The following is a 15,437-nucleotide window of genomic DNA, read 5'->3' as shown; positions in this document are numbered from 1 at the left end:
AGAACGAGGAGTAATGGTCTCAAGTTGCAGTGGGGGAGGTTTAGATTGGATATTAGGAAAAACTTTTTCACTAAGAGGGTGGCGAAACACTGGAATGCGTTACCTAGGGAGGTGGTAGAATCTCCTTCCTTAGAGGTTTTTAAGGTCAGGCTTGACAAAGCCCTGGCTGGGATGATTTAACTGGGAATTGGTCCTGCTTCGAGCAGGGGGTTGGACTGGATGACCTTCTGGGGTTCCTTCCAACCCTGATATTCTATGATTCTATGATTCTATGACCCCCAAGTGGCACTGAGGGCCCTGTGTTGCTGGAGGTGCCATCATTTGGCTGCTACGTAAAATGGAGCCCCTCACCTCTCGTGGTCGTTCTAGATCTCATGGCTCATTTCTCCAGAGTCGGGGGGTCAACCTGCCGTCCTGATCAAATGTCAACTCAGATAATTCTGTTCTGCCTCCCGACATTCCCCGGCTGGCGCCTTTCCTTGCATGTATGAGTCTCTCTTCATTCTTCCCCGGAGTAGATTTGCAATGTAGCTAAGCAGCTGCCACCTCTCCTGCCAGAGGTGGCTGCTCTGTGTGGTGGGGCAGGGCTGCTGTCCCCACTGTGCAGGTGGGGAATTGAGGCACAGAGAGGCTATGGGACTTGCCCAAGATCGCACAGGGAGTCAAAGCAGGGCTGTCCTTCCTCACCTGAGAACTCCAGGGTCACGGCGAAGCTGGGCACGGCACTGCCAGGGGCCCTGGCTCGAGGCTGTGGGTCTGGCCATGTCTGTCAGTCTGGAGGAAGCATGGGCAGGAGCATGGTCCCAGCCCCTCGACTGGGCTTCTCTGATCAGTGATCGGCCCCCCTTTGTCTTTCAGATGATCACTGCCGCGTGGTGCTGCAGTCCGCCAACGTGGGCGCTGACTACATCAATGCCAGCTACGTCGATGTAGGTACCCGGGCAGCGACGGGCACGCTGCTGCTGCTCAGTGCGGGGAAAGGGGGCAGGGGAAGCTCCAGGGAACACGGGCAGCCCTCCCCTCCTGGCACCACAGGAACACACACACCCCCCTGCTCAAAGCGACAGCCGCCCTCCCTCAGCCCTGCCCCAGGTCACATAGGTCCTGGGCAGAGGCTGCATACACGAGGCCCTCCAGAGTGCACCGGGGCTGGGCAGCGTCTCTCACAGAGGGTGACCGAGTAGCAAGGGTGAAAAATGGGGATTTTTTTTTCCAGGGGATATGTGTGTGTGTGGGGGGCATGTATAGCTGCATATGTAAGACAAAGCCCCTGCTATTGCGACGGCCAGTCACCCTACTCGCATACTCTGGTGACACCAGGCCCAGGTGGTTTCCTCTGGGGATGCCAGATACGGCAGGAGCTGGATAGTCTCACACTTGCGCTCTGCCTGAGCACCTGCGTCCGAGGGGCCCCGGAGCAGAGATCTCCTTGTCAAAGAGAAGCGCATGTGGGCCCAGAGAGCCCTGCGTAGCTCCCAGTGGGCGGAGGACTTGGCTACCGTGTGGGGGGTGGGGGCTGTGGGAACTGGCCCTGCCCTGTGACCCAGGCACATGGCCCAGCTCAGGGCTGGCCTGGGTATTTCATCTCATACTTCTGATTTGTTAAGTGTTGAGATCATGTGACTAACGCTGTTGCTGTCTCCCCTCCCTCTCAGAGCTACCGGAGCCCCCGCTTCTTCATTGCTGCTCAAGGTGAGTGCTCCTGGCTGGGGACAATGGGGGGATGCTCTGGGGGGCGGGTAGCTTTGTCCAGCGTGTAGCCCTGTCCAGGGCCAGGGCAGTCAGTCCCAACTCTGGGGCGTGCCCAGTCCAGCCATTCCCAAGACACACGGACTGCAAGCCAGCCTAGCCCAGGGCCCATCCAGCCTGGGCTCCTACCTCTTGCAGTGGACAATGCCGAGTGGCCAGCTCTGGAGTGGCCAGCTGCTGGAGAAGTCTCTTCCTAACCTGCATCCACTGGGGTTGGCTCCTGCCCAAGGCAGCTGGTGTTGGACCCTGCTATATCATTATCCCCTCTGAGGCAATGCTGGCGGTTCTCAGCCTCCGCGCCGCGCCGAGCCCTGTGGACTGCTGCTAAGTGCTGCCTCAGTGACACCTTGTAGCACCTTGTCCCACATGCTCATTACGTGCTGTGCAGGTGCAGACAGAAACACAGACAGGCACAGGCAGGCTGTCACGGGGTCCCCGGGCGATGCTCTGGAACTGCTCCCTATGAAGCCAGTCAGGACTCTGGGGCAGTCTCCTCTCTGTGAGCAGCCTGTCTGCAGGACACACAGCTCACCCGGCTTCCCCCTTCCTGGGTCTGACCTCGGAGCATTCAGCCTCCTCTGTCCCTCCGTGCGCTTCCCACAGCGAGTCCGCCCAGGCGGGGTCCTGGGGAAGCCAGAGGGTCCTGCCCCCCAACTCCGCAGTCAGACGGGACTCTCAGCCAGCCAGTAAAACAGAGGTTTATTAGACGACAGGAACATGGTCTAACACAGAGCTTGTAGGTGCAGAGAACAGGACCCCTCAGCCGGGTCCATTTTGGGGGGCAGTGAGCCAGACAACCACGTCTGCACTTCACTCCATGTCCCAGCCAGGCCCAAACTGAAACTCTCTCCAGCCCCTCCTCCTCTGGACTTTGTCCCTTTCCTCGGGCCAGGAGGGCACCTGATTCCTTTGTTCTCCAACTCTTTAGCTCTCACCTTGCAGGGGGGAAGGGCCCAGGCCATCAGTGGCCAGGAAACAGGGTGTTGGCCATTCTCTGTGACCAGACCCCTGCACATACCACCTAGATACTTAAGAACTGCATAGGGGAAACTGAGGCACCCCCACAATATTCAGAGGAAACATTAAGAACAGTCCCGCTTTGTCACATCCCTCTAGGGCTCTGCAACCATCATACACCCTTATCCCACCACCTAGATACTTAAAAACTGCCTAGGGGAAACTGAGGCACCCCCACACTATTCAGAGGAAACATTAAGAACAGTCCCGCTTCGTCACACAGGCATAGACAGGCACACAGACAGGCACGCAGAGAGACACAGACAGGCGCAGGCAGGCACAGGCACGCAGACAGGTGCAGGCAGGCACAGACAGGCGCACAGACAGGCGCAGGCAGGTGCACAGGCAGGCGCAAACAAGCGCGCTGGCAGGAGCAGACAGACACAGGCAGGCACAGGCAGGCAGGCGTAGACAGGCGCAGGCAGGCGCAGGCAGGCGCGCAGACAGGCGCAGACAGGTGCAGACAGGCGCAGACAGGTGCAGACAGGCGCAGACAGGTGCAGGCAGGCACAGACAGGCGTGCAGACAGGCGCAGACAGGCGCAGACAGGTGCGCAGACAGCTGCCATGTGCCCAGGGGCTCACGGCGCTAGTCACTGAAAGTGCTGGGAGCTTCCCCCTCCAGATGCCACCCCCTGCAGCTCCCAGCCCCCTGGCTCTGTGCAGCGCCCGGGTCCTGGTCTCCAGGCTCCCGTGCAGATAGGAGACGCCCCAGCGTGAGGCCCTCTGGCCCACGGGATCCGCCTGGTACTGAGCTCAGAGCCAAATCACATGCTACTGCAGAGAACGTACTTACCCCTTTGGTCACTGGACTGTGGGAAACAGCTGAGAGCAGCACCTGCCTTGACACCCCCCCCCGGCTCATCCTCACCCCCGCCCTGCCCCCTTGTGCCCAGCGGCTGGGCAGCCCCCACACTGGGCCCTGGCATCTCTGACCTCAGCCACTGTGCTCTCTGGGCTGCCCGGCTGCTGTGCATTGCTCTGAGCTGGAGTCCTCGGGGACAGGCTCATGGGCTGCGTAACTGGGCTTCCTGGTCCATTAGCATGCCAGCTGCCCGGGTCCCGGTGGTGCACTCACTCAGTCCCTCCCTGACCCCTAGGACGGGCATGGCGCCCCCGCCCTGGCTCAGGAGCATGGGGATACTGACGTGGTATGTTCCTCTCCCCCAGGCCCGCTGCCTGGCACCGTGGGGGATTTCTGGCAGATGATCTGGCAGGAGAAGGTCTCGGTCATTGTGATGTTAACGGGCCTGGTGGAGCAAAACAAGGTAGAGAACCCAGCTTCCTTTGGGGCCCAGGTCCTCAGACACCCCAGCCCCTCCCAGCCGGGGTCCACGCTCCGCTGGGGCCTCAGCCAGCCAGGTCTCGCCCAGCCCAGCCGGGCTGTTGGGGACCCCGGCTGCTGCTTTCCCTTCTGCATAGCTGTCCCCACGCGGGAGGGGAAGGCCAGCCCAGGGTGAGATGCACTCTGGGAGGGGTCCCTGTCCTGGGGCACCAAGGGGGAGCTGAGCAGAGACACGAGAGGGGGAGGCTAAGGGAATGGTGCACTGAGAGGAACCCCGGTCCTGGGTGGAGAGATGGAGATGGGGGTGGAGAAAGAGAGAGTGCCTCCGGCAGCTGTGCGGAGAGGGGAAGAAATTCCAGACCAACTTCCCAGCACATCTGCCTGCCAGTCAGGGGCCAGCGATCCTTGGGCCTGGCATGGGGTGATCCCTGCGCCCGTGGATGGGAAGGAGGTGGGGCCATTCCCCTCCCGACTCTCAGCACGGCCGGGGAGCTATTAGGAGGCTGGCCAGCATGCCGGGAGGAGTACGGTGGGATTGCAGGTGTGGGCAGTGTAGGGAGCACCTGTGACACCATGGTGATGCCAGACATTTCCCCTGGCTGGTGTCCTGGGCATGCCCAGGCCAGGGCAGGCCAGGGTCGTTCCCTGCCAGGGGCTCCCGTCCCCACTCACCAGCACAGACCTCGTGCAGGGTGGGGGGCACAGAGTGGGGGTTTGTCAGTGCTCAGAAGTCGTCCGCTGTTAACAGACCAAGTGTGAGCAGTACTGGCCGGAGGGCGAGCAGGTCTGCGGGGACTTCACTGTGACTCTCAGCAACACCTGGACAACCACGAGCCTGGTCACACGCACCTTCCGCCTGCAGAGGGTAAGGCGGGGGGCAAGGGGCAGAGCCTCCTTGGGCTTTACCGACAGCCTGGCAGCCCTGCCCCTCCAGGGTCCCAGGGACTCCACAGAGCTGGGGATGGACGGCAATGTGTCGGGGGGAGGGGGCATGGGGGGGGGGCATGGGGGAAGGTTCCAGGGGCCGGGAGCGCCCTCTGCAGGCCCATGATACACTCACAAGCAAACAGAAAAGGAGGACTTGTGGCACCTTAGAGACTAACCAATTTATTTGAGCATGAGCTTTCGTGAGCTACAGCCCGCTTCATCCGATGCACAAGCAAACCTAACCCAGAGCAGCTGTTGCAGCATGTATAAACTCAGTGCTGGGGAGCAGGCATTTCCAGGGGTGTGGGCATTTCCCGGGGCCCAGCAGCTGGCTGGGAGGAGCTGCTGACCCGTCACTCACCTGGGGACCTGGCCCATCCTGGATGCGGGGCATGCCCTGTGTTGCTGTTGTGCCCGGGAGATGCAGGCAGGCCCCTGGAGAATAACACCCTGTGCGTTAGCCCGTCCAGCAGCCAGCTCCAGCTGTTGCCCTGTCTCTGGCCTGCGCAGATGGGAGAGCTGCTTGTGGGCAAATCCCAAAGGCGAGCGCACCGGCCCCTGCAGTATGGCTGGGCCCTGGTGGCTCTAGATCCAAACAGCCTGTGGAGCGTAGCCTGGCTGGGCCCTGAAACTAGCCTGCACCCGCCAGCCAGCCCCACTCCATCGCCCCAGCCCTCCTGGTGCAGGGACTCCCCTGCAGCTCCATGTTCCCAGGGCTCCGGGGCTCCCAGCAGCCTGGCCTCGGGGGCTGCTGGTGCTGGAGGGAGTTCTGAGTGCTGGGAGCCCCTGCTCAATTCCCCGCCCCCGCTGCCCTTTTGACAACCTCCGTCCTCCCACCTCTCCTGTCTGCCCTCTCCTCAGGCAGGTTCTCCGCTCCCGAGAAACGCGCAGCACTTTCACTACCAGCTGTGGCCAGACCACGGGGTCCCCAGCAACCCGGCCCGGCTTCTGCAGCTGGTGGAGATGGTGAACGAGAGGGTGTCGGAGGCGCCTGCCGGCCCCGTGCTTGTGCACTGCAGGTACTGGGCAGAGAGGGCTGGGGGTGGGGGACAGGCCCAGGGCCCGGCGAGCGCCTCACTCCCTTCCCCTGTCCCCAGCGCAGGGATCGGCCGCACAGGCACCTTCATCGCCCTGGACGTCCTCCTGAAGATGGCGCGGGCCGAGGGCAGCGTGGATGTTTTCCGCTGCGTGCAGCGGCTGCGGGAGCAGCGGGTCAGCATGGTGCAAACAAAGGTGAGGAGCTCAGTCGAGTTCCCTGTGCCGCCGAGCCGGGGTTTGCTGCCTGCCCCGCCCGTAGTGCCCAATTCAAAGGGCAGGTACTTTAAGGGTTCCGCCCCCTTACTGCTGAGCTCAGCTCCTGGGTCTGGGTTGTCCTGGGTTGTCACAGAGTCCCCAGGCGATGCTCTGGAACTGCTCCTCTTGAAGCCAGTCAGGACTCTGGGGAAGTCTCCTCTCTGGGAGCAGCCTGTCTGCAGGACACACAGCTCACCCGGCTTCCACCTTCCTGGGTCTGACCTCGGAGCATTCAACATCCTCTGCCCCTCCCTGCGCTTCCCCCAGCGAGTCCACCCAGGTGGGGTCCTGGGGAAGCCAGAGGGTCCTGCCCCGCAACTTCGCAGTCAGACGTGACTCTCAGCCAGCCAGTAAAACAGAGGTTTATTAAATGACAGGAACATGGTCTAAAACAGAGCTTGCAGGTGCAGAAAACAGGACCCCTCAGCTGGGTCCATTTTGGGGGGCAGTGAGCCAGACAACCACGTCTGCACTTCACTCCATGTCCCAGCCAGCCCCAAACTGAAACTCTCTCCAGCCCCTCCTCTTCTGGGCTTTGTCCCTTTCCTGGGCCTGGAGGTCACCTGATTCCTTTGTTCTCCAACCCTTTAGCTCTCACCTTGCAGGGGAGAAGGGCCCAGGCCATCAGTTGCCAGGAAACAGGGTGTTGGACATTCTCTGTGTCCAGACCCCTGCACACACCTGCCCTCTAGGGCTCTGCAATGATCATACACCGGTACCCCACCACCTTGACACTTAAGAACTGCATAGGGGAAACTGAGGCACCCCCACACTATTCAGAGGAAACATTAAGAACAGTCCCACTTTGTCACATCTCTCCCCCCTTTGAGATCGAACTGAGTAGGGTCACATTAGCTGGTGGCCTGGGGAAGTTCGAAGCCACCAACGTTCCCATGGATGCCCCAGCATCTCTCCCATTCCTTGGTAGGAGTTACACCAGGCCCTTCCAGTTTCACGCCCTCCCTTAGGTCGGGGGTGATCGATAGCACTCGCAGGTCGCATGTGGGAAGGTTTATGCGGCCCGTGCCCTTTGGCCACCCCAAAACCCAGGGGGTCAAACTGGGATTGGGTCTTCTCCCCAACAAGCTGGCCAAACACAGTCACTTGGTTATAGGACTGTTTAACTTTCTTAACAGCTTTCACTTCATCTGAGACCTTCTCAAAGCTCTCCACACTGGATCCTTCAACAGGAAAGTGAGTGGATCCATTCACAACAGAAAATTTCTGGCCGTTAGGAACTGAAACTTTCTTGATTAAATCACTTTCACACTCTTCAGTTGCAGTAAACTGCTTGCAAAGACTCCATGAGAATTCCTTTCCTCAGGGCTTTTCTATGCAACAATTCACCCCTCACAGAAATTCTGCCCTTACCCTCTTTACCTAGGGCTTGCTCTAGAGGAACACTTTCCTGAGCAACAACAGACTCTTTCTGGGTCTCCCTTACATCCAGAATCACCTCTGGCCCATCCGGCGGATTCCTACACAATCCCCTTTCAGGCAAACTTACAGGCTTCCTAGATAAAAGGTCAGAAGCATTCTCCTTCCCTTTGCCATACACAAGTTCAGGAATCTTTTCCTTCTTGCTATAGGTTTCCACACCCTCAGTAGGTAAGACAATCACATCACCTTCCCGCTCTCCTTGTGCCCTGGCTAGGATCTCACCCTGATTAGACAGAGTTGCTCCACCCTTTCCCAGCCACACACGAGCAACAGGCAAAATACAAGCACCAGAATTGTCTGGTCCCTGGGATTTTACATAGACACTAACTGGATGCGACCTAGTTACAGGGCCATTCACCCGAGCAGATACAAACTTAGGGCCATTCCCTTCCTGGGCTTTAGCTGAATCCAGAACCAGCTCTGAGACAACTGCACTCCCCTCAACCATCACAGGCTGAAAGGCCTCTTCTGTCTGCTCCACAGACAAAGAAGAGCCGGACACACTTTCTCCTTTCCCAGACACACAGCTTGGGACCTCTCTCTCTTTGTCCCAGCACACAAGGCTGGTCACAGACAACTGCTTGGAGACCAGGGTAGCTCCCTCCATAGGCAAGTCAATACCCCTGACAGACACAGGCATGTTTCCTTCACTGTCCCAATTCTCCACCCGGCTAACAGGTAAGGTCCAGGGACACTCATCTCCCACTCTCCTCGCCTTCCCACCCTGCTGACTAGACACAGCCATCAGCTCACAAGGCTGCCTAGGCTCATCCAGACTTTCCTTACCAAGCACCTTGCCACTCCCCACAGATCCCCTGCCCTGCCTTTGTCTCCCCCCACTCAGCTGGGGTCTCAGCTCCCATTGTGCTCAGTGCTGCCCTTGTTGTCCCAGTGGGGGTAGGCAGCGAGCTCTCTGCTTTCCTCACTGCATCAGAGCCAGCCTGAGCCCCCTCTCCAGTGTGCAAGGGGGCAGGGAGCATCTCTCTGTCCCACGCAGCCCCAGGGGTCTGGTTACAGGCAGGCCAGTAGCCTGAACTTAGCCGCTCCTCCCCCATGCCAGCCAGGTCATCTGCATTTTCACTGACCATTTCCCTCTCCACCGATTGGTTCCCTGGATTCAAATTCAAACCCTTGGCAGTTACAGGAGCAGGGCCTGGATCCTGTCCCAAAGAGACACAGTCACCCCACAACAGGGTCTCGCAGCCGGTGTCCTGGAGAACCCCAACGGCCGGCCAGCCCCACCCCTCCTGGGTCTACACAGGGATCTGGGCCATAGGCAGGGCGAGGGGCTTCGTCCCTGGGACCCTCACCCAGCTCACACAGGCCCTCAGCCTCTGAGGCTGCACCACCTAGGGCCTGACACCAGTTCTCTCTGTCCCAGGATCTTGCCACCCCAGGAATGTCTCCCCATTGACCATCCCCTTCCGCTCCCACTGGGGGTCTGAGGGGCCTGGCCCCAAGAAACTCCACACAGACATATAGGTTGGGGTCAGGAGTGGGAGCCTGTCCACCTCCCCACCCATCTGGCTGACCGGAGTCTGTGGCCTTGGGACCCAGCAAGGGAGCTAGACACCGGGGCTTTTCCGCAGGGTCCCCCTGGTTCAAATCGCCAGCCTGCTCAAAGGCAGTGAGGTGGGCATCCACATCCCCCCTCCTTAACCAGGGGCAGCAATTTAGTCTCAAGGTTCCCTGCGGAACTGGCCCCCCGGGGTCTATCCCCACTCACCCCGGGGAGGTCCCCTAGGCCTCTCCGCTCCACCACCGCCAGTTCATGCTGCTGCTGCTTCTGCAGCTCTTTCTCGGGCTCTCGCTGTCTCCCACGGTCCTCTTGCTCTCTCGGACTCAGCTCCAATCCCGTCCGTCTCCGATCCCCGGATGGGGAACCCAATCGTGAAGACCCCCGTCTGGTCGGGGACAGGAGTCTTGGGGATGCCTGGCTACCACTCCAGCTGCTCCCAGATCCTGCTATAGCCCCATTTGGGGTCAGGAATCTGTTCCTTAGAGCGGTCATCCTCCTCCAGCTGCACGATTAACTCTGCTTTGGTGAACTTTCCAATGCTCAACCCTCTCTTTTTGCACAGGGTTACAATGTCCTTCTTCAGGAGACGGTGACAGGCCGTCACTCCGCTCTTCCCAAGTTGTTGTGGACACACAGGCCTGTGTGCTCTCAGCTCCCCACGGTTTCCAGGGAGAACCCCTAGTGTGCCAGCCCTTCTCGAGGTCACCACCTCTTTGCCAGGGTCGAGCTGCAGACTCCTCCGCCCCTGGGACCGCTCGCTGCAATCCCCAGGGGAACCCTGTTACTGCAAAAGTCATTCTCTCTGGTCACACACTTCCAGGGTTTAACCAGCCCCTGAAACCGTCTCTCTCTGATCTTCAGCACGCCTGGTCCCCGTCAATCTCCTTTCGTTTTACTGCTCCCCAGTCACTTACTGCAGAAAGCGCCATCCGCGGGGTGCAGTACATCCCACCGCTTCCACCAGGTGTCACAGAGTCCCTGGGCGATGCTCTGGAACTGCTCCCCATGAAGCCAGTCAGGACTCTGGGGAAGTCTCCACTCTGGGAGCAGACTGTCTTCAGGACACAAAGCTCACACGGCTTCCACCTTCCTGGGTCTGACCTCGGAGCATTCAGCCTCCTCTGCCCCTCCGTGCACTTCCTACAGTGAGTCCGCCCAGGCGGGGTCCTGGGGAAGCCAGAGGGTCCTGCCCCCCAACTTCGCAGTCAGATGTGACTCTCAGCCAGCCAGTAAAACAGAGGTTTATTAAACGACAGGAACATGGTCTAACACAGAGCTTGTAGGTGCAGAGAACAGGACCCCTCAGCTGGGTCCATTTTGGGTGGCAGGGAGCCAAACAACCACGTCTGCCCTTCACTCCATGTCCCAGCCAGCCCCGAACTGAAAACTCCCTCCAGCCCCTCCTCCTCTGGGCTTTGTTCCTTTCCCGGGCCAGGAGGTCACCGGATTCCTTTGTTCTCCAACCCTTTAGCTCTCACCTTGGGAGGGGGGAAGGGCCCAGGCCATCAGTTGCCAGGAAACAGGGTGTTGGCCATTCTCTGTGTCCAGACCCCTGCACACACCTGCCCTCTAGGGCTCTGCAACGATCATACACCCTTATCTCACCACCTAGATACTTAAGAACTGCATAGGGAAAACTGAGGCACCCCCACACTATTCAGAGGAACCATTAAGAACAGTCCCACTTTGTCACACTCCCCCCACAAGGGACCCTCCGCATGGATTGCACAGCTACAGACTAGGGACCGAATGGCTAGGCAGCAGTTCTGCGGAAAAGGACCTAGGGGTGACAGTGGACGAGAAGCTGGATAGGAATCAGCAGTGTGCCTTTGTTGCCAAGAAGGCCAGTGGCATTTTGGGAAGTATAAGTAGGGGCATAGCGAGCAGATCGAGGGACGTGATCGTTCCCCTCTATTCGACATTGGTGAGGCCTCATCTGGAGTACTGTGTCCAGTTTTGGGCCCCACACTACAAGAAGGATGTGGATAAATTGGAGAGAGTCCAGTGGAGGGCAACAAAAATGATTAGGGGTCTGGAACACATGACTTATGAGGAGAGGCTGAGGGAACTGGGATTGTTTAGTCTGCGGAAGAGAAGAATGAGGGGGGATTTGATAGCTGCTTTCAACTACCTGAGAGGTGGTTCCAGAGAGGATGGTTCTAGACTATTCTCAGTGGTGGAAGAGGACAGGACAAGGAGTAATGGTCTCAAGTTGCAGTGCGGGAGGTTTAGGTTGGATATTAGGAAAAACTTTTTCACTAGGAGGGTGGTGAAACACTGGAATGCGTTACCTAGGGAGGTGGTGGAATCTCCTTCCTTAGAAGTTTTTAAGGTCAGGCTTGACAAAGCTCTGGCTGGGATGATTTAGTTGGGGATTGGTCCTGCTTTGAGCAGGGGGTTGGACTAGATGACCTCCTGAGGTCCCTTCCAACCCTGATATTCTATGATTCTATGATTTGGCCCTGCAAAGCCAGCCCGACCACGCGGCATGTGGCCCAGCTGCAGGCAGCCAGCACTGAGGCTGCCTAGAGACTAGATTTTGGGACCCTGTCTCTGAGGAGAGGTCTGAGTCACGGAGGTGCTGGCGGAACCCCCAAGCTGGGATCTGAGAGCATCCTGGGCAGGTACCCAGCTCCCACAGGTTCTCCTGGGATGGGAATCCTCACACATGTGCCTGCAGGGAACTGATCACCTGGCTGGGGTTACGGGGGCCTGCACCCAGGGCAGGATCCAGGGGGATTGTCTCCTTCTGTCATGGCGTGAGGGGGACTCAGGGCCCTGCACCCCCACTTCCTGCGATTCACCGTGACTCTCAGCCAGCCAGTAGAACAGAAGGTTTATTGGAGACGACAGGAACACAGTTCAAACCAGAGCTTGCAGGCATAAACAGGATCCCTTAGTCAGGCCCTTCTGGGGGGCAGGAGATTAGACCCCAGCCTTGGGGCTCCCTCCTCTTCCCCAGCCAACTCCCCCAAAACTGGAAACCCCTCCAGCCATCTCCCCCAGCATCCCCACAGCTCCTCCTCCAGCCTTTGTCCAGTTTCCCAGGCAGAAGGTGTCACCTCACCTCAACTCCCCTCCTGGCTCAGGTTACAGACTCATGTTTCTTCCCTCAAGGGAAGTCTCCCATCGCCAATGAAACTCCCCTGACACATCCCCAGGTCAAATCCCCACTCCCTGCTCCCCACACCTTCCTCTGGAGCATGAGGATGAGCATGTCCCACGGCTCTGCTGGTACGGCTCCCTGGAGGGGGCACGGCTGCAGGTGGGACTGTCCCCCAGATGATGTCGCTCTGCCGGAGGGGCTGCAGGGTGAGCAGGGCGCCCTGGCTGCATGTGGCCTGGGTGGTGAGAATGTGGCAGAGGGGGTCGCTGGTCCCTGGCTGGAGCAGGGGGGCACTAACCCATCCCTGTAACTGCTTTGTCTGGGGCACCCATCACTGTAGGGTCTGTCTGGCACCTGGGGCAGCACTGGCAGGCTCGGGGGGGCTGCGCTCAGGCCACTGGTACCAAAGGGAGGATTTCCACCATGTGGGGCCAAAGGATGGGCTGGGGGTGGGGACAGAAAATGGGGACTCTCCCCCCTCAAGAGAAATGTGCCAAGAGTCTGTTCCGTTGGCGCGAGCGTGCCTGGTGTAGGGGTGAGTCTCCAGCCTGCCCTCAGGGTGCAATTGATGGCACATGGTATCTGGGCTCCCCGCAGCACCAGGCATCACCTTCTGGCCCCATGCGCCGGCCCCCTGCGGTGGGCTGGGCTCTGGGGCCGACGCCTGCGTTCTCCTCCCCAGGAGCAGTACACTTTCCTCTACGAGGTGCTGCTGGAGGGGCTGCTGTGCGGGAACACCGGGGTCCTGGTGGAGAGCGTCCCTAGCCACGTCAGCCTCCTGCGCCAGCCCGACGCCCAGACGCAGAGCAACGGGTTCTCGCGGGAGTTCAAGGTACCTGTGGGAGGAACCACGGGGCTGGCCCAGGGTCTGGGACTCTGCCTTCTCCCCTGGTCCAGGAAAGCAGGGGGCTGGGAGCCAGGGCTCCTCGGTCCTGCGCCGCCCTGAACTTGCTTTGTGATATTGGACAAGTCACCCCCCATTTGTGCCTTAGTGCTCCGTGTCGTCCGGAAGCAGCATTTCCTGGGCTGTGGGACGTGTCGGTTTCTCCGTGTCGTTTGGGAGCAGCGTTTCCCGGGCCGTGGGACGTGTCGGTTGCTCCGTGTCGTCCGGGAGCAGCGTTTCCCGGGCCGTGGGACGTGTCAGTTGCTCCGTGTCGTCCGGAAGCAGAGTTTCCCGGGCCGTGGGATGTGTCAGTTGCTCCGTGTCGTCCGGGAGCAGAGTTTCCCGGGCCGTGGGACGTGTCGGTTGCTCCGTGTCGTCCGGGAGCAGCGTTTCCCTGGCCGTGGGACGTGTCGGTAGCTCCGTGTCATCCGGAAGCAGTGTTTCCCAGGCCGTGGGACGTGTCGGTTGCTCTGTGTCGTCCGGAAGCAGCGTTTCCCGGGCCGTGGGACGTGTCGGTTGCTCCGTGTTGTCCGGGAGCAGCGTTTCCCGGGCCGTGGGACGTGTCAGTTGCTCCGTGTCATCCGGAAGCAGAGTTTCCCGGGCCGTGGGATGTGTCAGTTGCTCCGTGTCATCCGGGAGCAGCGTTTCCCAGGCCGTGGGACGTGTCGGTTGCTCCGTGTCGTCCGGGAGCAGCGTTTCCCTGGCCGTGGGACGTGTCGGTAGCTCCGTGTCATCCGGAAGCAGCGTTTCCCGGGCCGTGGGACGTGTCGGTTGCTCTGTGTCGTCCGGAAGCAGCGTTTCCCGGGCCATGGGACGTGTCGGTTGCTCCGTGTCGTCCGGGAGCAGCGTTTCTCTGGCCGTGGGACGTGTCGGTTGCTCTGTGTTGTCCGGGAGCAGCGTTTCCCGGGCCGTGGGACGTGTCGGTTGCTCCGTGTAGTCTGGGAGCAGCGTTTCCCAGGCCATGGGATGTGTCGGTTTCTCCGTGTCCTTTGGGAGCAGCGTTTCCCAGGCTGTGGGACGTGTCGGTTGCTCCGTGTCGTCCGGGAGCAGCGTTTCCCTGGCCGTGGGACGTGTCGGTTGCTCCGTGTCGTCCGGGAGCAGCGTTTCCCAGGCTGTGGGATGTGTCGGTTGCTCCGTGTCATCCGGAAGCAGCGTTTCCCGGGCCGTGGGACATGTCGGTTGCTCCGTGTCGTCCGGGAGCAGCGTTTCCCGGTCCGTGGGACGTGTCGGTTGCTCCGTGTCGTCTGGGAGCAGCGTTTCCCGGGCCGTGGGACGTGTCGGTTGCTCCGTGTCGTCCGGGAGCAGCGTTTCCCAGGCCGTGGGACGTGTCGGTTGCTCCATGTCGTCCGGGAGCAGCGTTTCCCGGGCTGTGGGACGTGTCGGTTTCTCCGTGTCGTTTGGGAGCAGCGTTTCCCGGGCCGTGGGACGTGTCGGTTGCTCCGTGTCGTCCGGGAGCAGCGTTTCCCGGGCCGTGGGACGTGTCGGTTGCTCCGTGTCGTCCGGGAGCAGCGTTTCCCGGGCCGTGGGACGTGTCGGTTGCTCCGTGTCGTCCGGGAGCAGCGTTTCCCGGGCCGTGGGACGTGTCGGTTGCTCCGTGTCGTCCGGGAGCAGCGTTTCCCGGGCCGTGGGACGTGTCGGTTGCTCCGTGTCGTCCGGGAGCAGCGTTTCCCGGGCTGTGGGACGTGTCGGTAGCTCCGTGTCGTCCGGGAGCAGCGTTTCCCGGGCCGTGGGACGTGTCGGTTGCTCCGTGTCGTCCGGGAGCAGCGTTTCCCGGGCCGTGGGACGTGTCGGTTGCTCCGTGTCGTTTGGGAGCAGCGTTTCCCGGGCCGTGGGACATGTCGGTTGCTCCGTGTCGTCCGGGAGCAGCGTTTCCCGGGCCGTGGGACGTGTCGGTTGCTCCGTGTCGTTTGGGAGCAGCGTTTCTCGGGCTGTGGGACGTGTCGTTAGCTCCGTGTCGTTTGGGAGCAGCGTTTCCCAGGCCGTGGGACGTGTCGGGGGCTCAGCATCCCAGGCTGTTGCTTATTACAAGCATCCTGCAATGGGATTGGTGCTGACGATCCTGGTGCAGGCCAAGCACCGGAACCCAGCTCTGCCTGAGATGGACTTGCCTTGCACTTCTCTGGGCTGCCTGGGAGGCAGCTGTGTGCAGTGAGGAGGGACCACTCTGCCAGCCCCTCTCCTGACGTGTTGAACAGCAGAGTCCCCCTCATGCTTGCTGC

The 15,437-nt window shown here is 60.3% G+C and overlaps 1 protein-coding gene across 6 annotated transcripts in view; it reads left to right on the top strand.

Moving 5' to 3' along the window:
* Positions 1-15,437, top strand: part of LOC125636687 (receptor-type tyrosine-protein phosphatase kappa) — a 91,294-nt gene that overhangs the window by 64,926 nt on the left and 10,931 nt on the right. For all 6 annotated transcript variants that reach the window (XM_075128314.1, XM_075128313.1, XM_075128312.1 and 3 more), the window contains 7 exons: positions 859-929; positions 1,656-1,692; positions 3,936-4,033; positions 4,799-4,915; positions 5,839-5,996; positions 6,075-6,210; positions 13,018-13,167. In XM_075128314.1, coding sequence (XP_074984415.1) covers positions 859-929; positions 1,656-1,692; positions 3,936-4,033; positions 4,799-4,915; positions 5,839-5,996; positions 6,075-6,210; positions 13,018-13,167 — 767 coding nt within the window. The remainder of the gene's footprint in view (positions 1-858; positions 930-1,655; positions 1,693-3,935; positions 4,034-4,798; positions 4,916-5,838; positions 5,997-6,074; positions 6,211-13,017; positions 13,168-15,437) is intronic.

The sequence above is a fragment of the Caretta caretta genome, chromosome 5 (assembly GCF_965140235.1).
Source record: "Caretta caretta isolate rCarCar2 chromosome 5, rCarCar1.hap1, whole genome shotgun sequence".
Lineage (NCBI taxonomy): Eukaryota > Metazoa > Chordata > Testudines > Cheloniidae > Caretta > Caretta caretta.
Note: the sequence above shows the minus strand (reverse complement) of the source record. Positions and strands in the feature narration are given on the sequence as shown.